General features: G+C 40.2%; 4 protein-coding genes, 2 long non-coding RNA genes and 1 other non-coding gene across 7 annotated transcripts; 1 reads left to right on the top strand and 6 right to left on the bottom strand.

Annotated features, from left to right (window-relative positions):
* Positions 1-322: 322 nt before the first annotated feature.
* Positions 323-1,735, bottom strand: LOC108060515 (uncharacterized). Its single transcript, XR_011418207.1, has 4 exons — positions 1,600-1,735; positions 1,304-1,534; positions 834-1,244; positions 323-409 (listed from the first exon to the last, which is right to left on the bottom strand). It is a non-coding gene; the product is annotated as an uncharacterized protein (transcript).
* Positions 1,736-3,324: 1,589 nt separating this feature from the next.
* Positions 3,325-12,138, top strand: vir (VIR_N domain-containing protein). Its single transcript, XM_017146452.3, has 6 exons — positions 3,325-3,461; positions 3,524-4,212; positions 6,020-8,910; positions 9,417-10,113; positions 10,619-11,683; positions 11,743-12,138. The coding sequence occupies exons 1-6, from the start codon at positions 3,396-3,398 to the stop codon at positions 11,915-11,917; spliced, it is 5,583 nt and encodes a 1,860-aa protein (XP_017001941.2). The 5' UTR covers positions 3,325-3,395; the 3' UTR covers positions 11,918-12,138.
* On the bottom strand, positions 12,020-13,038 carry Mthfs (methenyltetrahydrofolate synthetase). The gene is made up of 3 exons (XM_017146464.3): positions 12,695-13,038; positions 12,388-12,643; positions 12,020-12,327 (listed from the first exon to the last, which is right to left on the bottom strand). The coding sequence occupies exons 1-3, from the start codon at positions 12,887-12,889 to the stop codon at positions 12,095-12,097; spliced, it is 684 nt and encodes a 227-aa protein (XP_017001953.3). The 5' UTR covers positions 12,890-13,038; the 3' UTR covers positions 12,020-12,094.
* Positions 13,039-13,281: 243 nt separating this feature from the next.
* On the bottom strand, positions 13,282-13,902 carry LOC108060678 (ATPase inhibitor A, mitochondrial). The gene is made up of 3 exons (XM_017146478.3): positions 13,747-13,902; positions 13,534-13,672; positions 13,282-13,471 (listed from the first exon to the last, which is right to left on the bottom strand). The coding sequence occupies exons 1-3, from the start codon at positions 13,794-13,796 to the stop codon at positions 13,403-13,405; spliced, it is 258 nt and encodes an 85-aa protein (XP_017001967.2). The 5' UTR covers positions 13,797-13,902; the 3' UTR covers positions 13,282-13,402.
* Positions 13,903-14,159: 257 nt separating this feature from the next.
* On the bottom strand, positions 14,160-14,958 carry LOC108060554 (uncharacterized). The gene is made up of 3 exons (XM_017146282.3): positions 14,790-14,958; positions 14,441-14,729; positions 14,160-14,386 (listed from the first exon to the last, which is right to left on the bottom strand). The coding sequence occupies exons 1-3, from the start codon at positions 14,867-14,869 to the stop codon at positions 14,276-14,278; spliced, it is 480 nt and encodes a 159-aa protein (XP_017001771.2). The 5' UTR covers positions 14,870-14,958; the 3' UTR covers positions 14,160-14,275.
* A 3,584-nt stretch (positions 14,959-18,542) lies between these two features.
* LOC138912690 (uncharacterized) lies at positions 18,543-19,292 on the bottom strand. Its single transcript, XR_011418248.1, has 2 exons — positions 19,235-19,292; positions 18,543-19,179 (listed from the first exon to the last, which is right to left on the bottom strand). It is a non-coding gene; the product is annotated as an uncharacterized lncRNA (long non-coding RNA).
* Positions 19,293-19,860: 568 nt separating this feature from the next.
* LOC138912285 (uncharacterized) lies at positions 19,861-20,855 on the bottom strand. Its single transcript, XR_011417807.1, has 2 exons — positions 20,361-20,855; positions 19,861-20,301 (listed from the first exon to the last, which is right to left on the bottom strand). It is a non-coding gene; the product is annotated as an uncharacterized lncRNA (long non-coding RNA).
* Between the last annotated feature and the right edge of the window lie 536 nt (positions 20,856-21,391).

Genomic DNA, 21,391 nt, shown 5'->3' with positions numbered 1-21,391 from the left:
TAAATAAATAAAATGTCCTCATGAAAACGCTTTAATCCGAAATTAAAGCATACAGTGAACAATAGATTCAAGGAATAATTTAAAATAGTTCCATTTAAGATTTAATTCTCAGATTTCTTTTTTCATCATTTTATTTATTTATTTTTTTTTTAATTCAAACAGTGGCGTAGCCAGAATTTAGTTGAGGGTGGTTTTCAGTACACATTTTGTGTAGCATACTTTAGAAAACTTCCATAGGATTGCACCCGACAACGCCTATGGGTCTACGATTAGCCACACTTTATAAGTCCAAATAAGCAAGCGAAGAGCACTGTTAAAGGATCTCGGTTACATTGTACTGAACGATCTTGGTATCTTTGTACTGGAAGATCTTGGGGGCTGGGACTGGTACTTGATACCTTCGGCGGTTCTAAAAATGGATGTGAAATAGAAATAAAATAGAAAAAATTAATATGCAGTACATAAATAACTGTGAGAGGGGAATGTAAGGCTATGGTGAGGTAAAATGTGTACGATTTTTAGAATAATATGCGAGCGGGCAGTCCACCAGGAGTCGTATCCGGTTGGGAATTTAAATTTAACAATAAAGAAGGCTACAGTCGAATGTAACGACTATCGGATTCCTGTTATCCAGACAAAAGGATGTACATTAATTGCTCATAACTTGGTAACTTGTAATGGTTCGACTGAAAAAATGTTTTGCATTTAAAAAATATTAAAAGATGGGTTGATAGTCACATGAAGAATTGACATATATGGTTTTAGTTCTATATCTTAAAAAATGTGGGCGCCACAGCTTTAAATCGAATACATAGAGTTTAGTGTGTACTAACCTGTAGGCGGTCTTTCATGTTCACTGACTTTATTTACGATCCATTCCATATGGTAGCCGACATGTGTGTATACTTCAAATGTACCGAAAGGAATGCATCTACTAGATCCATAGCTAACCAAACCGTACTGGCATACCCTTGTTTGTCCCGAATAGTTGATTTTCGCGCTCAATGGGCCTCCCGAGTCGCCTACACATGTGTGACTGTAATGAGCCCCAGCACATATCTGGGATTCATCAGTATGTAAACCATACTTATCTCTACAATAATGCAGTGAAGAATTGTGTACTGTTGTTTCCTGTAGCGTCTTACTAAATATATCGTTTTCAGTGGCACCCCAGCCGGTGACCTTAAATTCTTGAACGTTTATCATATATTCATCGATGAGAAGGCATATAGGCCTGACATAATCTAAAGAACAAATTTCTTGGTAAGGACGTTGGGGTTGGTTATGCAATGTTTGTAGTTACCTGAGTACATCACCTCTCCTTCCATTCGAAGCAGCGCTATGTCAGATTTTGAATTTCCGTCACTATTGTACTTTTCGTGTCGAATTATCCTTTCAATATTATACCTATAGGCAATTGGTACGCAATTGTTCTCCGAGTCGCAAAGGGGTTCCGGATTTATGGTAAGATAATCCCCCAAGCGCACATATAAGTTAGGATGATATGTGCAATGCGCTGCTGTAAGAACAAACCCTAAGAAAACAACGACATAAGTAAATTAGAAAAAAAAAAAAAAAATTTTATTTCAGAATACATACGTGATGTGATGAGCGAACCGCCACCCGCTAAAATATCGCCTTCTCTGACCAAGACCTTTACCATCCATGGATTTTCGAATATATTTGTTGCCGTACCTCCAACAATATTCGAAAATAGCGGTTCAGACGTTGTTCCACAATCCCCATCAAGCAAACGAGCAGATCCTTTTTTAGTGTTAACTAACAAGCAGGCTAACACCAAGAATACCGATATGTCGAGCTTCATGTTTTTAGGAATACTGAATGATAGTCTCCCACGGGATCGACTTATATATGATTTTTGGTACGCTGTTTCTGAGTCACTGATTTCAGTTGAAAAACTTTTGATTATGAACTGCAGTTTATTTTATTTTATTGGACGAATATTATTATTCTAGCATAGGAGTATGTACATTGTACATACATGGACCCGCACATATTGTACACAGAGAAAATTATATTGGTAAATTGTCATTTCGGCGTGCTGGATCCAATCCCTAAATCGTTACAGAAATCCCAAAACTAAAACGATTTGTTTAACTTCTGCAGAACCTACGAATCCAAATTGAAAATAAATAAATAAGAAATTATCTAATTTTATCTAAAAATTGCCTTCTAAAACTTTCTGCATATATTTGAATATTTTTATTTTAATTAATAATTTAATAGAAAATCAAAGTTTTTCCTAATATAAAATTTCAGTGTTGTTCATTATCTATTATTTCCAGAAATTTTATGTACATAAGAGACAAGTTATGAGAAATGGCCATTCCAATAAATGAAATAAAATGTTTAAATTTAAATTCTTTGAAAAGACATAGCTTGGGCGTTTCCATACAATACCTAGTAATAGATTTTTTAAACAATTCTTCAGTAAAAATTCAAATGGTCTTGGGCGCGATAACGGTGGCCCCATAGGTCAAGTATTAAAGCCTCTTTAGCCGATTCTAGATTTTATATACATATTTTGACACTATAACCGTTGTAGCTCGCGTACAAGCATAACATAAAAACTTTTAGGTTTTGCCAAAAAAAATATGGATGAATATGCTCCATCTTACAGACCTCTCTTAGTAACGTAATTTTCTACATTATGGGAAGTAAATTTTCTTTTTTTTATAAAGAAAAAAAAACAGGGTACTTAATACTAATTATATTATTATATGTATATTAGGGGGATTCCCTAAACTGTTGAATTGCTGAATTGTTGAAAATTCAACAAAAAATTTCAGCAATTAAGGGAACGACCCAAAATGGTTCCTGTTGAATTTTCAAACAGCTGTTATTTGTTGAAAAATTTCACGGAACTTAAAGCATGTAAAATTTGATTTATTATTGCTAGTTACTGTCTAAAAGTGTTATTAAGGTAAAAAGAACCACAAATAGGCTTTCTAAGTTGATTTTAAAATAAATAATGCGTACTGGTTATACTAAAATGTTACAGAGTTGCCACGACTTTTAAAAAAAGGTGACAACTCTGGCTTTTCAGCAATTCAACAAAATTTTCAGCAGCCCCGAGGCTGTTGAATTGCTGAAATTTCTGAAAGTTGACTTTGTATGGAACAGCTGATTAACAGCTGACCAAAATTCAACAATTCAGCAATTCAACAGTTTAGGGAATCCCCCTATTATCATTGAACTGGCATTCCGCACACAGTTGAGTTCCCCTATTAAAAATCGATGTTGCAGCCGTTCGGAAAACATCGATAGTATCGTATAGTTATCGTTTTGGTTCCATCTCTGGCGACTACAAAAAATAAATAAAAACTAGATTAGATTTGAATTTATTGGTAAAATCACGCATTAAATCAGCAATTATGGCGGATGTGGACGATGGGAGCGAGCTGCTGTTCTTCGACACCTTTTCGCACGAGGAAGTGACGGTGAGTGGCCGCAGGGGCGTCTACGTGGAGCTGTCTCTGACCGCCGCTTCCCTTTTTTTTAGGACATCAACTTGGACCTGGTGCAGTTTCCCAAGCCGGTTTTCATCACACAGGTGCGCATCATTCCGCTGGGCGCCCGTGTGCAGGCGGATTTTCCCGGCGGCGTGCGCCTGGGGGCCACCAATCCGTCCAAATTCGATCTGGAGTTCTTTGTCAACGATTTGGGGATGCCTGCTGCGTCGGCATTCGAGAATCTCGGCCTGCTGCGGTACAACCAGAACGACTGCATCCACTTGGACTGCTCGCAGGAGAAGATCGTCACCGATGGCCTGGTGCTGCGCGGCTGGTACAGCACCATCACTTTGGCCATCTATGGGATCTTCACCAACTCGGTGACGGAGCCCATAGCCAGTCCCACGTTGCCCTGCGAGCCGGTTGGCCCGGAAATCAGCAACCTGAGTGGCGAGCAGGTGCTGCTCCAGGAGCAGGACGTCCTGAAGGACGAGTGGCAGGAGCCGATGCAGGCCGAGATGCTGGCCGCCCACAAGGGCAATGTGAGTGACTATGATCCTGAGGATATGGAGTACGGGATTTCGCGGGATCACTACCACCAGCATGCCGATCAGGATCAGGAGCAGCGGGAAATGCGCCGCCTGCGTCGCTCCACGCACTCCACGGATCACTCGCCGCCGCCACCGCCGAGAAGATCGCACACGCACTCGGAGAGCAACGACAGGGAGTACATCAGATGGTAAGTGGTGCTGCTCTTTTAAGGGAAGAGGGTATTGTCTTGTAGATTAACATCTTAAGAGTATACAAAAAAAGTTTCAAGTCAATCGGACAAAGACTTTAGAAGTTATGCTTAAACTAGTACAGTAACCTGTAAGACTTTAGGTACGTAAGTGCATCTTAAAGTGCGTATTTCTCGAAACCACGTTTTGAAAGCCCTTGTTCATCGGCATTTCTAAATTTGTCGCATATGAAGCATTTTCTTTTTTTTTTTGTTAACTTTAAACATTTTATTTTTAAGCCGAAAGTCAAATTCTTTAGGTAAAAAAGAGCTCGTAAATAACTGTCGACACTTTCAATATGTTCGACAAATAACACTTATTTAGTGACACATTGGGAAAATTGTCAGAACGAAACAGTTTAATTTCTGTTTTCAGTTTTTTCTGTCTTTGCTCAACAGAAAACAGTTTGTTTTGTGTCAAATGTGTTTCTGTTTTCCAGAGACAGTTATTCTGGGACAGTTATTCATATGTGTCTCAGTGTCAAACAGTAAAAGTTGAAAACAAAAATTTGGTGGCACAAGTAAATCATCTTCCTCTGAGATCGATTTCAATAAGCATCGTGAATTGCCGTCGACAAGTCACCCATGCGCTCTGAGGAATTTACCTTTTCTCTGAATTTTTAGATGGTGTCCAGTCATTATCACAAGCAAAGGAAGATGCTTCGCGGTAACCACTATCAAAAATGTATGCAGATGTGTAGAGTTTTGACATGACTTTCAGACGTTTACCATTGAACTCCAATATATTGCAGTTTTATGATGACCTGAAGATGCAATCGCCGTATTTAAGTGCTCTTGCCCGGGTAGTGCTGGCTACACCAGCCACACAGGTTACTATGGAAAGGGCATTTTCCGCACTGCATTATGTATTAAATGAGAAACGAAGCTCTCTTAGTGCGCAAAACATAAATTCGCTTTTAGTTGTGAAGTTAAACGCCGAATAAAGTTTATTCGATAAATTGGTCAAACATCAAATTTTCATATACACTCAGGAACAAATTTTTACAAAATAAATTATTATTCGGCAATACGAAGTTTACATATATACGCTAAAACCATATCATGCATAAAAAGTGTATTTATATAACTACATATATGGAAAAGACTTAAAATTTTTAAGTTAGAAATAAGCACACAATCCAAAAAGACACTTATTCTGAGACAGTTATAGGTTTTGATCATTCAAAAACACTTATTCTGTGAGGTGAAAGCAAAAGTCTCCCTTTTTTTCTGTTATTGAGAGACAGAAATAAAGTTTGTGTCAGCCGAAATCAGTCAACAGAAAACACTTTAAAAGAAAAAATAACTGTTTTCTGTCCGAGACTGACAGAAAATTTTAGATTTTTTCTGTTTTGTGAGTAACAAGACAGTTTCAGAAATAAGTGTTAACAGTTATTTACGCAATTTTGACTTTGGACTATCGAAAAAAATTCTTAAAAATAAAAAATGAATAAAAGGGCTTCATAGGGGGCTGGTTTTTTTATTCCTAAGCGAAATGTTAAAACAAAATGGAAATCCGATCATTTTTAGCGGAGGTACAGTGAACACCGCAAAACGCCTTTTTTTAATAGTGTTCCAGCAATCGCTTTGCCATATCAAAATTAGTGGATGTAAATTAAATGACTCTTAATAATATACAAAAGGTTTGAATTAAATCCATCCAACCAGTTTTTATAGAAAAAATCGCAAAGTTAGACGATTTTTTGGTGCCAAAGACCATACCCCCCTTAATAGATTTCAAATAACCTGGTTCATTTTAATTCCATAGCTCCCGCGACAAGGGCTCCAGGGATTGGTCACGTTCACCGGAATACCCCAGCCATCGGTCGCGTCGCAAGCGCTCGGAACGATCTCGTTCCGATGTGGACGAGCACAAGTGGCCCAGGACGCCGCCGGCATCGATTGACTCGCCCACGCGACCGCGCTCGCCCGACACCATGGACTACGAAGACGACGACTCGCGCTCCCACTACAAGATGCAGTCCTCCCACTACAGACACTCCTCGGAATCGCTGCACCGCGGAATCGCTGATCGAGATCGCGACGACGAGGAGCGATCATGCACGCCGCAGGAGCAGTTCGAGCCCATTCTCAGTGACGACGAGATCATCGGCGACGACGACGAGGAGGACGATGCAGTCGATGCGGCTGCCATTGCGGAGTACGAACGTGAATTGGAGGCCGCTGCTGCCTCTGCTCCTCCTGCCATCGATGCTTTTGAGCCCTGGCAGAAGCCACTGCTGGTCTACGAAGGCGACATGGCTTCGCACTTCAGCAAGGAGCTGGAAACTCTAAAGCTGCTCTTCAAGAAACTCATTCTTCAAACGCGTTGCGAAAATGTGGCTGCTTTCGGCGAGGAGCACGGCGCCAGTGTGGACGAAAGGGAGCAATTCGTGTACTTGGGAGAGCAACTGAACAACCAACTGGGCTACTTGGCCCAGCACTTCAAGCGCCGGAACTTTGTGCTGCAGCAGTTCTTCGGCAACGACGAGGTTCACCTGCGTCAGGCGGCCAATGTTCTGCAGATTGCCCTCAGTTTCCAGGCGGCCTGCATGCAGCCGCAGCCCGCTTTCAAGATTCGGCACATCAAGCTGGGCGCCCGCATGGCCGAGCTGCTGGGCTGCAGCGAGGATCTCTTCCAGCATTTGCTGAAAGAGCACCAGTTCGACATCTTCGAGGCCGTCTTCCGGCTGTACCACGAACCCTACATGGCGCTGTCCATCAAGCTGCAGCTGCTCAAGGCCGTTTACGCCCTGCTGGACACCAGGATGTGCATCGATCACTTTATGGCCTCGAAGGACAATGGCTACCAGATGATTGTGGAGGCCCTCAAGAGCGCAAAGTTGACGAGAACAAAATACGCATTGCAGGCGATCTTGAGGAAACTTCATCTGTGGGAAGGCCTGGAGAGTGTGCAGATCTGGTGCCGGCGACTCTTTGTGGACAGGATAATCATACCGGGCAATCGCGATCAAATGGAGGACACTGTGATAACGTGTCAGCAAATTGAGTTCGCCTTCGACATGCTAATGGATGCCCTGTTTTCCAGCCAACTTAGCTACTTGCAGCCGCGCCGCTTTCTGCCCGTTTCCAAGAAATTCGAGGTGGTCACCGATCCCACAGCGCAACGGAGTTTTGGCAATGCTTTGCAGTCGTATTTGGGACAGAATTCTGTGGCGGAATCTCTGCTGGTTTTGCTGGCAAACTGCAAGGAGCTGCCGGCCACCACATATTTGAGCATGCTTGATTTGATGCACACCCTGCTGCGGTCCCATGTGGGCATTGATTACTTTGTGGATGATGCCTTCCCTGTTACCCAGACAATTGTGGCTATATTGTTGGGCCTGGATGAGATTCCCAGGAGTCCAGAGGAGGAGGTGAAGCCGGAAAAGGCTGAGCAAGAGGGGGAGCTAAAGGAAGGCTCAAAAGATGCAGTTGGTGGCGAGAAACCAAGTGTACAAACAGCTGAAGAGGAGGTAAAGACTGCTCCTGCCTCGGTTCCTCCTACTGCAATTCCAGTTCCTCAACCTCAAGTGCGACCCAGGCCCATCCTTCGACCAGTGCTGCCTCGCCTGGCCAGATTAGGCATTGAAATGTCCTACAAAGTGCAGACACGTTACCACCTGGACGCCATTGTGTACGCAGCCGCTGCTCCCGACTACGATGCCGTCAAGTTGGCCACTCATATGCATGCCATCTACTCGCAAACCTGCGATCCCGCTGGAAGACAGCACACCATCGAGGTGCTCGGTCTGAATAACAACCTGAAGATCTTTATGGATCTGATCAAAAAGGAACAGCGCCTGCAGACGCAACGCCAACTGAGCTCGCCGGGCACCAAGTACAAGAGTCCGGTGTTGAGCTATGCCGTGGATATGGTGGACGCCTGCGTCCGCTATTGCGAGCAGTTGGATTACCTTATCGAACATGGAGGTGTGATTTTGGAGCTGGCCAAGAACCACGAGACCTTCGAGCCGTCGGTGTCGGCAGTGCTGCAGGAGATGTACGTGTATATGAAACCGCTGGAGGCCATCAACGTATTCGTTTACGACGACATCATGCCGCTGGTGGAGGTGATTGGGCGCTCCTTGGATTACCTGACCACTTTTCCGGGCGATTTGATCATGGCCCTGCGGATTTTGCGTTACCTCGCCATCAGCAAACCAACTGCAGGTCAAAAGGCTCCGCCTGTCACCGAGGAACTGAAGCATCGCTTTGTTGCACTGCAGCTCTATGCCGCCGATGGCGTTCAGTTGTGCATCCAGATTATGGAGCGTTTGTGTGCCTACTTTGAGCAGCCGGGTGCCCATGCTCCTGCTTTGATGACCATCCAAGGAGTGCACTGCTGCCAGATCATGCTGCCCACGCTGCAGATCCTCCGCGAGCTGCTCTCCTACGCCATTCTGTGCCGGGATGGCACCTACAAGGATCTCACCGCCATCGATCACCTGGTAAAGGTGTACTATCTGCTTTACTACTATCCCACGCGCTGCCAGGCGGGTCTCGAAGTCGAGCAGTGCAAGATGGAGGTGGTGCAGACCCTGCTGGCCTACACTCAGCCGAACGAACAGGATGAGGAATCGCTGCACAAGTCGCTCTGGACGCTGATGATCAGGGAGGTGCTCAAAAACGTCGATGGCCCCGCACACTTTATTCCAGGTAAAGGGAAACTCTGGGGAATTATATTTAACACCTAGAAGGAAGCGTTTCCGACCCCATAAATTATATATATTCTTGTCCGTCTGTCTGTCCGTCCGTATGAACGCTGAGATCTCGGAAACTACAAAAGCTAGGAGGTTAAGATTTCCCACGCATATTCTTGGGCTTCCTACGCAGCGCAAGTTTACTTCAGCCGAGCACCACGCCCCCAATCGCCCACTAACGATTTTAAAATGTGTCTGGCGCCCACATCTTTAAAGATTTCCGAAAAGTATAAATGCAATTTTGTTGTGTGTATTTATTCCTATCGAAATGTAGAAGACATTTTTCTAATCGGACCATTCATTAAAAAGTTATCCGTAATCAACATGTTTTATATCCATCTCCCTCGCACTCCCTTTAGCTGAGTGCAGGGTATTAGATAGTCGGGACACCAACTTTAGCGTTCTCTCTTGTTTTAGCTAAGATCTGTCATCTAATATATTTCTTATCTCCTTTAAAAACAGGACTTAAACTACTTGCGGAGCTGCTTCCCCTTCCGCTACCAATGCCCCAGCCGCTTTGCGACCAATTGCAGCAGCAGCACAAACAGCGTTTGATAACCGAGCGCAAACTGTGGTCCGCCCACTTGCATCCGCAGAGCGGACAGATTGCCAAGCTGGTGGAGGCACTGGCTCCGTCCAGTTTCCCACAGCTCTCCGAACTGCTGCAGCGAGTTTGCATGCAGCTGTCGGATCTGGCGCCCAATATGACTCTACTCATTGCCAAGACCATAACGGAGCTGCTGTGCACTGAGTACCAGACATCCAACTGCATTCCCACCACCAATCTGGAAAGGCTGCTCCGTTTCTCCACGCGCCTGTGCGCATTTGCTCCTCTGAAGAGTTCCATGTTGTCCATACTTTCGGGCAAGTTCTGGGAACTTTTCCAATCGCTACTGGCCCTCAACGAGTTCAACGACGTGGTCTCCAATTGCCAGGAGGCGGTGCATCGTATCCTGGACAGCTTCCTTGACTCTGGAATTTCGCTGATCTCGCACAAGTCCACGGCTTCGCCAGCTCTCAATCTTTCTGCGGCACTGCCACCCAAGGAACTCATTCCGCGTATAATCGATGCTGTCTTCAGTAACTTGACGAGTGTGGAGGTTACCCATGGCATATCGATTCTGGCGGTGCGCAATCTGGTCATTCTCACGGAGCACGAGTAAGTTTTGATTATAACTAGACCTCGGATTTTTCTAGGTAGGTGTCATATTTTTAAAATGTAATAAATTCGGATGCATATCGGAAGGAACCTTCAGTAAACAAGGCGAGCAATTTAAACAAGAAGTTTGGCCGATAGGGCCAAAAACTATTCTGCCCCTTTTACTATTTTTGCCCCCTTCTCGCCTACTCGTTGGAAATATAAATAGGGTTTTCTTAAATTTGGGAAAAATTAGATATCTCAGAAATGACGGAAAGAAACAAACAATTTTCTTCGGGTAAATTAGGTTGGCTGTGAAATGGTCAATCTTGAATAGTTCAGTTTATTTTATATTTTGCATATATTTTGCCATTAATTTTAAACTATATTTTTATTGAAACAAACTTTGGTGTTTTCGGAATTGATCTAAATTTATTCTATAAAAATATGCAAATATGCAAAATTCGAGGTCTAATTATAATAGAATTTAGGAAATATAATAACATTATTTTATCCCACCCGACAGCTTCACCTTTTACCACCTGGCGCAGTTGCTGAAGCAAAAGATCACCGAGTTTCAGGCCTGGATGGAGCGTGTAATCCTTCACAACGAAACGGTGGAGTACAACGCCAACATCGAATCTCTAATCCTGCTGCTGCGTTCACTCACCCAAATCGAACCGCCGCCCACTATGTCCGCCATGCCGCATCGCACTTTGAAACTGGGCGCCACGGAACTGGCGCAGCTGGTGGAATTCCAGGACATTGAGCTGGCCAAGCCGCCGGTTTTAAGTCGCATTCTCACCGTCATGGAGAAGTACAAGGCGGTGGCCAACGAGGCGGCGCTGAGCGACCTCAAGCAACTGATTCTGCTGCAGGCCTCCAAACAGGAGATTCTCGCCGGGATCAGCACTGAAACGCCACCTGAGGGAGGAGATGGTGAAGCCAATACCTCGGCCAGCAGCTGCAGTGGTTCGCTGACTGTGGAACCCTATCTTCCGCAGGCCGAGGGCATTGTCACGCAGTACGAGGCGCGTCCGATCTTCACGAGATTCTGCGCCACTGCCGAGAATGCCCAGCTCACGGCTCGCTACTGGCTGGATCCGCTGCCCATCGAACTGATCGAGGATATGAATGAGCCTATTTACGAGCGCATTGCCTGCGATCTCACGGATTTGGCAAATGTTTGTCTTAATCCGGATTTAAATGTGGCTGGAGATAGCAAGCGGGTAATGAACTTATCCGGCTCGCCGCAATCCAATCGCGAGATGACGCCGACGGCACCTTGTTTCCGCACACGCCGAGTGGAAGTGGAACCGGCCACTGGTCGTCCGGAGAAGAAGATGTTTGTTTCTTCGGTTAGGGGACGTGGCTTCGCTCGTCCTCCGCCATCTAGAGGCGATCTGTTTCGTTCCCGTCCACCCAACACCTCTAGACCGCCATCCCTACACGTCGATGACTTTCTGGCCCTGGAAACTTGTGGCGCCCAGCCCACAGGACCCACTGGCTACAACAAGATACCCTCCATGCTCAGGGGCTCCAGAGTGGGACGCAATCGTGGATCCCGCATTTCGGCAGCGGCTGCTTTTAGGTGGGTTCATTATAAATTATTTAAAGCATTTTATCTAAGAGATTTTACTATTTTAATAGACAAAAGAAGCTGATGCGCATTGGTTCACCCTCCAGCTGGGCAGACTCTTCGGGATCCTATCGTTCCGGCTCGGATTCACATTTTAATAGCAGCGATTCGCACTACTCGTCGCCTCACTACAGTGGAAGGCCGCGTGGCCGTGGCCTGCGCTCCAGACCATCCTACTTGAGATAGGAGGAAGTTCTCGATTCCACTTCCCATAAAAGGGCTAGAAATTAGGAGCCAGTTAATCGTTAGTTAAGCCGTTTAATTCCCTTACTTAATAACAAGTGCTGATTTTGCTGATTAGCTCACTGTATTTTGTATTTGTATTTTATTATTATTTTTTCCAATCTGTATTTAAGCTTAATGTTAATTTTCTGTAATTACACTGTGCAAACGGACATCGTGCGACTCCAAGGGTAGCTCCTCCTTGCTGACTATCTGCTCGTTGAGGGCCAGTGCCATCAGCGAGATCTTCTTGTGCGGATATTTGTCAGCGTGCTGCTTTAGGAACTTGTCGTAGTAGCCCATTCCATGGCCCATGCGAGCTCCGCAGCGGGTGAAGGCCACTCCGGGCACAATGAAGAGATCGATGCCGTGGCCTGCAGTGAAGGGAATCTCTGTTTAGAAGGATGTTTTAGGAGTAAATCCTAACAACCCACCATTGGTCATGGCATCTTCGCGGGCCTCCTTAAAGTCCGGCTGCTTGATGTTCCACTTGGTCAGCGGCAGACTCTCGTACTCTTCCATCCCGCGCAGTCGAACCATTTTCATCTTGCTGCCCTCGTAGGTCGGCACAAAGACCATCTTCTCCAGGCGGAACATCTCGCTGAGCAGCGCCGTAGTGTCCAATTCGGAGGTGGTGCTCAGGTAAATGCTCACCCGCTGAGCCTGCCGGAAAATCTCGCTCTGGAGCACCTGAAATCGAGGGGATTAGTGATAACCCTATGACCCCAGACACTTTGTTACCTTGGCCGTGACTGCTTGGGATTGCCGGGCAATGGTCTCCGCATCCAGGCACTTGAGGGCATCCTTCATGCGTCTCCTCAACGCCACTTTCAGACTATTCTGGATCGCAGCCGCCATTCCTGCTGGGGGATCTTCTACTGAACACTCGTGCGAACCGGTGAGAACTGTTTCCATCTGCCTGCCCAACCGGGGCATCTGTAGGTCTATCCTCTGGTGTTCTTATCAGCTTCAGTTACACTGCCCCACTGCTTATCAGTCGGTGGTTCTCTTTTAAAGCCGTGTTCGTAAACAAATGGAAGGGGAAACCAGAAGGTATACAAGATTTCCAGTGGCTAAACCAAAAGACGATCAGCTGATCAGAGATGGGAGTTACTCAGTTAATTATATAATTTAACATATACCTACTCATACAAAAATATTTAAAATGAACCAATAGAAAAATGTAATTTAACAAACTTAATGCATAAACTATAAAAATTTTGAGTACAACTTTAAGTAAAAACAATACAGACAATATAATCAAGTAAAAGTTCAGATCTTATTAAATTTTTAAATCTTTATATATTTAAAATAAAACAATAGAAAAATGTAATTTAACAAACTTAATGCATACAGTATATTTGGAGTAAAACTTTAAGTAAATACAATTCAGACAATATAATCAAGTAAATATTTAGATCTTATTAAATTTTAAAATCTTTATATCATTCACTTCTTAGGAGCCTCAGGTGCCTTGGGTTCCGTCTTGGTTTTTAGATTCTTTAGTTGCTCCTTTTGCTATAGAAAAATAAAAAGATGGGTATTTTTTTGTAATAATTTACTAAATCTTAAGGACTTACCTGCTTATAGAAGAACTCCTCCTCGCGAGCAGCCTCCATTTTGCCAAAAGATCCACCGGCCTCTCGAATCGAACCACCTCCACCGCCTCCCTTGCCGGCACCACTTCCGAGTTCACCGATCTGTGACATTTTCAAGTGTCTGCAATGCAATTATGTAGTTGGAAAATAGTTCTAGAATTCTTATGCAATTTTGCTCCAATTCGTGAAACTTACTGAATCTGCTGCGGATACAAACGCTGACTGAGACGGCGCAGTGTAAACATGTTTGTCTTTTATAGAAACGGTTTATATAGTATAGTTAAGCTATATATAAGGGGGTGATTTTGCCGCTGCGATTTCGCCGACTTGTGAAAACAAACTGCGGAAAATTGGACAAGAGCGTAGCTATAAATACTTAATGGGGGACGAAAATAAATGCTATTTGGGTTGAAACAATATTCTTGTATAGGGACGAAGACTTTTATTTCTTAAATAAGAGAAGTTATAAACATTTTTCATATTTAATTTATTTTATAATTTTTATATATTCTACGCCCCTGCATTCCAGTCACCAAGTGGCGCGGAAAAAACGACCATTTGAATTTGAATTTTGAACGCAAATGCAGGAATTTTATTTTTGAAAACCCTTTTGAACTTTGAAACTAACAATTTTATTGCGCAATGTGCCATTCAGAAAAGTTGGAATGATGATGAGGCGCCTTTGAAGTAACGAGTGAGTGTCGAATAATAATAAAACAATTAACTATTTTGTGTTTTGCGGATCTGAATTAAGATCCGATTCAGTAGCAGTGTTGTTAACGAGTTTTGGGTCTTCTTGAGCACGATCGTGTAATACTTTTATATCATCTGCGGTCTGAAAATGAAGATGGTGAATGAAAAATAAACCTTTTTGAAAAAGAATCCCTACCTCATTGAGGAAAAACGCCTCCTCGAGTACATTCTTGTGCTTGTTCATGAACGACGAGCTTCCGAGAGAGGCGTGATCCAGGGTCTTCTGGAACTCATCCCAATTGGGCAAGTAGTCGACATCGTCCTTCTTGTCCCGCATCTTGCACATGAGGTTCTGGGTAAGCGAAATGAAATACTCCTCCTCCTTCAGACCGCCCTGCAGTTTGCCTAGTCCACCGCCCCACAGGAAGACATTTGGAGGAGGTTTCTTCTCCTCGGAGTAGGGTTTCTTGGCCATCAAGCCGAGCCTTTGTGGATTTCAGCTGGAAAATTAGACGAACGACGCAGGATTAGAAGAGGGCACTCACGTTTGCTTTAGACCCAGGCTCAGTCTACGCTGCACAAATCCTGCACAAAACATTTTTGTACACGAAAGTAGGGAATACATAAGAAAAGGTTACGGATTTTTTACAAAGGGGTACACAAAATGGGACGATATCAACGGGCTGGGGCTACTAGACTTCAGAAAGATTTTGCCACGCTTGCTTTTTTTTCTTATTTTCGTCTAGAGATAATAACAACAAATTACTTAAAATGAAATTAGTTGTTTATATATTTTGTAAATAAACCATTTTTTAATTAACTTTATTTACAACAAAACGTAATTAATTTTAGAAGCTTTATTAAAGAAAATAAATTTTTTAATTCAAATGTCAATATCGACTGTCTTTCATCCTAACTAACGACTCCATCCTAAGTCTACGTCTCATACATGACAGTCGTCGCTACAGTACAGTACTTACTAACTTGTTAATTGAATATTTTTAATTATATTTGGTATTTTACAAGTCAAAAATATGAGAGAACCATAAAAAAACTACATTTTGTTATAAAAGCCCCTTTAACAAATCACTAAATTACATAATTCATAAAATTTTTTGTAAAACACTTTATTTATATTTTTCATGCTGTGAGAAAGTAAAGAATTTTTGAGTTTACATTATTTATACTTTTCAAAACCATTATACATTTTTCTCAATTTTTACTTCTGTCACATTTTCCAACATGTAAACACCGTCCTAATATTTCGTTATAGGATGAACAACGGCCGCATTGATGGTGAACTGGTGAACTTAGCATCCTTGCTAAGGAAAGGCCCGCCAGAGTTAAAAAAGTTATACAGAAAACGTTGATGTTCATTTTTAAAGTTAAAGTCGAAGACTTACCTAGCGCAGCTTAATATATAGTAAAGCTATGGACAACGGTAACTAATTGATTCTATAAGGTTAATTTAAGAAAAAATGTTAAATGAATTAATTATCCATTTATGTACATCTAATAAGGAAAACAACCATACAGTTCTATAATTAGCCGTAAGAATATAATACGATTTTTGTTGCTTTACCTGAACATAGTTTATTTTACACTGTACAATTTACCAGGGACCGTAAATAATCATTATTTGAGATTTTTATTTTAAAAAGACTACTGTGATATTTGTTTTAAACGTCAAAAATAACGTTCTTTTTACTCTTGTCCACAAAGTATATGCATTTCAACAAATCTGGAAAGCAAATTAACTGTTATTTGTTCATGTCTATAAAGTGCATAAAAACCAGTTAAATTGTTGATTAAAACTTGTAAAAACCTCAGTAGGCCTTTTAAAATAAAAATCTCAAATAATGATTATTTACGGTCCCTGCAATTTACAGTACTTATTAACTTGTAACGATAAAGCTTTAACATACAAAAGTTCTGATATCAACATTTGTGACGAAAATTATTACACTCGTCATTAAATAGACTTTCTAATATTTTCTCATTCGGCCCGCCCTAGCAGACTATTCCAGCCTTTTTCCCTTCACAGGAATTTTCTATTGCAGCGTGCCGAATGAAAAAATATTAGAAAGTCTATTTAATGACGAGTGTAATAATTTTTCGTCACAAATGTTGATATCAGAACTTTTGTATGTTAAAGGTGCGATCGTCACTAGTTTTTTACCTCGTTAAGAGGTGTTTTTATTTGATATCAGAAGTTTTTGTTTGTTTACATTTGTTCTCATAGGAGCTAATATATACATTTAAATTTAAATTTGTCAATCATAATTTGTAAGCCATTGTATTTAAACAAATTAAGTTAAAAAGGCGTTTAAGTATTTCAAAATACCTTTTAAACGAGGTATGGCACATGTCTGTACCTTTAGTAGTGTAGAACTTACAAACTAACGAAATTTAGCCATTTTCAGCTTTTTTCCCGCTAAAGTAGCGGCTTTTTCCAAAAGTCGTAGAACAAAAGATTCCTATATGGAACTCTTAAGTGCAAATTTACTGATTCCATGACCCTAAAATACAGTTCGGATACCCTCACACAAAATTCAATACTCAGGAAGCTTTAGTTGTTCGAGCTGGCAAAAGTGGCTATTTTCGTATAAAAATAACTTTTAAACGTGACTTTTTACAGTAATGTGTTATATACCAAAATTTAAGGAATCTCAAGGGCTATACAGTTTAAAGTTTTCAAGAAAATCGTTAGAGCCGTTTTTGAGAAAAATAAAAAAAAGCTAAAAAAAAGTTTTAAAAAATTGTCTTTTGTTCATATCTTTTTAATTATTACATTTACACAAATTGCATATAGAAGGCGTTTATAGCATTTAAAAATACCTTTCAAACAAGATGCAGCACAAGTCTGTAGCTTTAGTAGTATAGAAGCTACGGTTTTCCGAATTTTAGCTATTTATAGATGTTTTCCCGCTAAACTAGCGAGTTTTTCCAAAAGTGGTAGAACAAAAGTTTTTTATATCGATGTGATGAACGTCATATTACATTTTCAAAACTTAGGAAACATGTTTTGGACAAACTGACAAACTGACAAACAGAATTAAATTTTCATTTTGGGAAGAAGAAGGAAATCTTATTTTGGCTATAACTTTTGAACGGAGCGACGGATTTCGACAAATGACCCCTCATTCGACGGGTATTTTCAAAAGGAATACAACTAAAACATTGCGAGGGGGCATTTATCCCCACCGGCCCCAACAGCTCCAAATTTCGAAATTTTCACTTTTTCACTTTCACCGCTCTCTCTCCCAAGCCAATTGATTTTCTTAAAGTCTTGGTATGCAGTCCTTTAAGTTTTTGCAATACCTTTCGATTGGTGTATTACTCATTACGATCGGACTATCACAGCAGATTTTCAATTTTGCGGCTATATAATAGTAGTCGCCTTCGCACACTCTCCTGGTGCGCTTCGTCACTACATGGACTGCCGTCCATAGTGATTCATAAAATTTTTTGTAAAACGCTTTATTTATATTTTTCATGCTGTGAGAAAGTAAAGAATTTTAGAGTTTACATTATTTATATTTTTCAAAACCAAACGGATTATACATTTCTCTCAATTCTGGGACAGTTTCTATCATATATACACAGCCGTAATATTTCGTTATAGGATTGACAACGGCCGCAATAACGCTTTGGTGAACTTAGCATCCTTGCTAAGGAAAGGCCCGCCAGAGTTAAAAAAGTTATACAGAAAACGTTGATGTTCATTTTTAAAGTTGAAGTCGAAGACCATTATATTAGTGCAGCTTAATATATAGTAAAGCTATGGACAACGGTAACTAATTGATTCTATAAGGTTAATTTAAGAAAAAATGTTAAATGAATTAATTATCCATTTATGTACATCTAAAGAGGAAAACAACCATACAGTTCTATAATTAGCCGTAAGAATATAATACGATTTTTGTTGCTTTACCTGAACATAGTTTATTTATAGTAAAGCTATGGACATTACATTATTTACATTTACATTATTTGAGATTTTTATTTTAAAAAGACTACTGTGATATTTTGTTTTAAAATAACGTTCTTTTTACTCTTGTCCACAAAGTATATGCATTTCAACAAATCTGGAAAGCAAATTATCTGTTATTTGTTCATGTCTACAAAGTGCATAAAAACCAGTTAAATTGTTGATTAAAACTTGTAAAAACCTCAGTAGGCCTTTTAAAATAAAAATCTCAAATAATGATTATTTACGGTCCCTGCAATTTACAGTACTTATTAACTTGTAACGATAAAGCATGCAAAGTATGCGTCAAAAATGTTGTTCTAAACCCTATTATAAATCACTTCATTTATGTTTTCAAAAACAAAAAAGGATTACAAATTGGACTCATTATTTACTTCTATAACAGAGTTTATCAAATATACACCGTCTTAATCGTTCGTCCCAGACTTCACAACCGCTGCAATGCAATTCCAACCTCGCAAAGGAAAGGCCCGCCAGAGTCAAAAAAGTTATACAAAATTAATTGAAGTTAATTTTTTGATTAAATTCTGATATTACTATATTATATAGTAAAGCTATTGACAACAGTAACTAATTGATTTTAAAGGGTTAATTTAAGCAAAAATATTAAATTATTTAACGAAGATGTCAAAACTGATCAATTTAGTATGCACATCCACCCCCTCACCCTCGGATAAAAATTACAAGCAAATGTGATAGGGGAGAGTGGGGTAATTTCGTCAGCATTTTTTCAAAGCTATTTTTTTGTCCATCTTGAGACACGTTATCATGTTTCTATTTTTATTGTTGAATGCGGTTAGCACCAAGCTTTAAAATGTGACATTCCCCTATTTTTTTAATTACCTTGGTGATTTATAAAAAAATAAAAAGTAAAACCAATATACTGGGGCAATCTCGCCACACAGGTGGGTAAAATAACCACACCACCGGGGCAATTTCGTCAACTGAAAAGTGTAGGGAACTTTACGCCTGTAAGTATGCTACACTGATCAAGCGTACCATTTTTGTTGACGTCCTATATTTGTTGCTGCTGCTGGTAGTCTGTTCGTTAGCCAGCTCGTCAAATAAAAAAATATGTATCTAAAATAGGTGCTAATTTACCCTAAGCATAGGGTGACGAAATTAGGCGCGAAGTTAAAAATCACTAACGCAGAAATGCACATTATAGCACTGTGTATTATATAAAAAATCGTGTATCTTATTCCTTTTGAATTGTGGCATACAGAAAAAATTTCGTCGAGAACTAAATGTAGCTTTTGAACTGTTAAAACCCATTTAATATTATAGCTTAATTATCTTGGCCTTCTGTGCAAAAAAAATGCATTGGTTGTGTCATGCCGTCTTGAGGGACTAAAACAAAAAAAATTATATATTTTTTAGACTTATGGATTCCTAGATATTGCACTTGACGAAATTGCCCCTGTGACGAAATTACCCCACTTTCCCCTACTCAAAAAGTTTGCAGTATGAAATCCCCCCACATCCAATTCCTGGACCCGCCCCTGAATTAACCTTTAACTGAACCTTCAGTACCTACTAACTTGTTAACTTATGTATGGCTCATTCCACGTCACACGTGACAGGTAATTTGGGGCCAAAGCTCAGAAAAAATCTAAAATAAAAAGTCATGCTTTTGCGACTTTATTTACATTTTTCAAAAACAAAGAAATGCAAACATTACTCATAACACTTATATAATCCTTCGCTCAATTCCCTACAAGGACCTCTCTCTAAGGGACTCGCTACAGAAAGACCCATTAGACTCAAAAAAGTAAAGCAGCAAACTTTCAAGTTCATTTTTATAGTTGAAGTCGAAGACTGTTATAATAGAGCAGGTAAAATTGTTGCAAGGCTTTCAATGCAAGATAACTTGAAAACAGAAACTAATTGATATTGTATGGTTAATTTAAGATATAAAATAAGTTATTTAATGTAAATGTCAAAAGTGAATTTATTAGTGCCTAAAAATAATCGTCATCATATTGCTCTCTTCCTTTAAAATTAAGGTGATGAAAACGCGATGATTTTGTGAAAGAAATCCATTGTCAAAAAGACGATGAATGGTGCTGCAGAGTATGAACAGGAAAATAAACAGAAAAAATAAGAAATTCGAATTTTTGCTTACCCTAAAATGATTTATTTTTCAACATTTACTAACTTGTTCGTTCGACTGTCAAATAACCGGTACCAACAAACCAATTTCCCATTCTAACTCTCTAAAATATGTGGATTTTGGTCGAATCAATGCATATAACCTACTAAATTAAACGATGCATATAAACTCTTTATTTCCATTGCGTAAGAAAACAAGCAATTAACATTTTTGTAAAATAAAGAATTTACAAACTATACTGAATATTTACTTCTCCAACATCGTCTGTCGAATGCGCACCGTTTTAATTCTTCATTCCAGATGGTACAAACTCCATCGCAATATTTCTTGGGACGTTTCGCCAAGGAAAGTCCCATTAGAGTCAAAAAAGTAATGCAACACACTTTAAAGTTCATTTTTGAAGTTGCTGTCGAAGACTATTATATTAGAGGAGTTAAGTTTATCGTACGCTAAACAGTAACTAATTGATATTTAAAGGTTTATTTAAGTAAAAAATAATTATTTAACGCAAATGTCAAAGTTGAAAATCACAGAACACAAATACATCTAAAAAGAAAAACAAGCAGTCCATTTTATAATTAGCCGTAAATAAAAAGTTTCAATAAGAAAGAATTACAAATAATTTTACCTTTTTAATTCTTTTTTTTTGAAGCCCCCTTAGCAATATTCCTTGCTGAGTGTCAAAAAATAAATAAAGCAAACTTTTTATTTAAAATTTAATTTTAAATGTTTTTTAACTTTATTAGCATGGTAAAAATAGACACGTTTTAATACTCTCATCCCATCGGCGACAATGTCCTTTGCAAGTTTCTTTGGATTGGTTAGCCAAACAAACCCCTATCATAGTCAAAAAAGTTAGACAGCAAACTTTGAAGTTCATTGTTGGAGCTGAAGATCCAGACTCTGAAATATTATTGAAATAATTTTATAAAGCTTAAAGTGTCATGCGCCATATTTTAAACGATGATTGATTTTCTTTGGTCAATTTTAGCAGAAAAATTACTATAGTTTACTGTGATGCCTAAAATTCCAGTGTAACGAAC

The sequence above is a fragment of the Drosophila takahashii genome, chromosome 2R, assembly GCF_030179915.1.
Source record: "Drosophila takahashii strain IR98-3 E-12201 chromosome 2R, DtakHiC1v2, whole genome shotgun sequence".
NCBI lineage: Eukaryota > Metazoa > Arthropoda > Insecta > Diptera > Drosophilidae > Drosophila > Drosophila takahashii.
This window is presented reverse-complemented; position numbering and strand designations above follow the sequence as displayed.

Coding starts and splice junctions, on each gene's coding strand:
- vir (XM_017146452.3), top strand. CDS start 3,396: ATGGCGGATGTGGACGATGGGAGCGAGCTGCTGTTCTTCGACACCTTT. Junction 8,911..9,416: donor CCCCGCACACTTTATTCCAG/GTAAAGGGAAAC, acceptor CTTTAAAAACAG/GACTTAAACTACTTGCGGAG. Junction 10,114..10,618: donor GTCATTCTCACGGAGCACGA/GTAAGTTTTGAT, acceptor CCCACCCGACAG/CTTCACCTTTTACCACCTGG.
- LOC108060678 (XM_017146478.3), bottom strand. CDS start 13,796: ATGTTTACACTGCGCCGTCTCAGTCAGCGTTTGTATCCGCAGCAGATT. Junction 13,673..13,746: donor TTGTATCCGCAGCAGATTCA/GTAAGTTTCACG, acceptor ATTGCATTGCAG/ACACTTGAAAATGTCACAGA. Junction 13,472..13,533: donor AGGAGTTCTTCTATAAGCAG/GTAAGTCCTTAA, acceptor ATTTTTCTATAG/CAAAAGGAGCAACTAAAGAA.
- LOC108060554 (XM_017146282.3), bottom strand. CDS start 14,869: ATGTATTCCCTACTTTCGTGTACAAAAATGTTTTGTGCAGGATTTGTG. Junction 14,730..14,789: donor AGCCTGGGTCTAAAGCAAAC/GTGAGTGCCCTC, acceptor AAATCCACAAAG/GCTCGGCTTGATGGCCAAGA. Junction 14,387..14,440: donor AGGCGTTTTTCCTCAATGAG/GTAGGGATTCTT, acceptor CTTCATTTTCAG/ACCGCAGATGATATAAAAGT.
- Mthfs (XM_017146464.3), bottom strand. CDS start 12,889: ATGCCCCGGTTGGGCAGGCAGATGGAAACAGTTCTCACCGGTTCGCAC. Junction 12,644..12,694: donor CCCAAGCAGTCACGGCCAAG/GTAACAAAGTGT, acceptor CCTCGATTTCAG/GTGCTCCAGAGCGAGATTTT. Junction 12,328..12,387: donor CGAAGATGCCATGACCAATG/GTGGGTTGTTAG, acceptor CCTTCACTGCAG/GCCACGGCATCGATCTCTTC.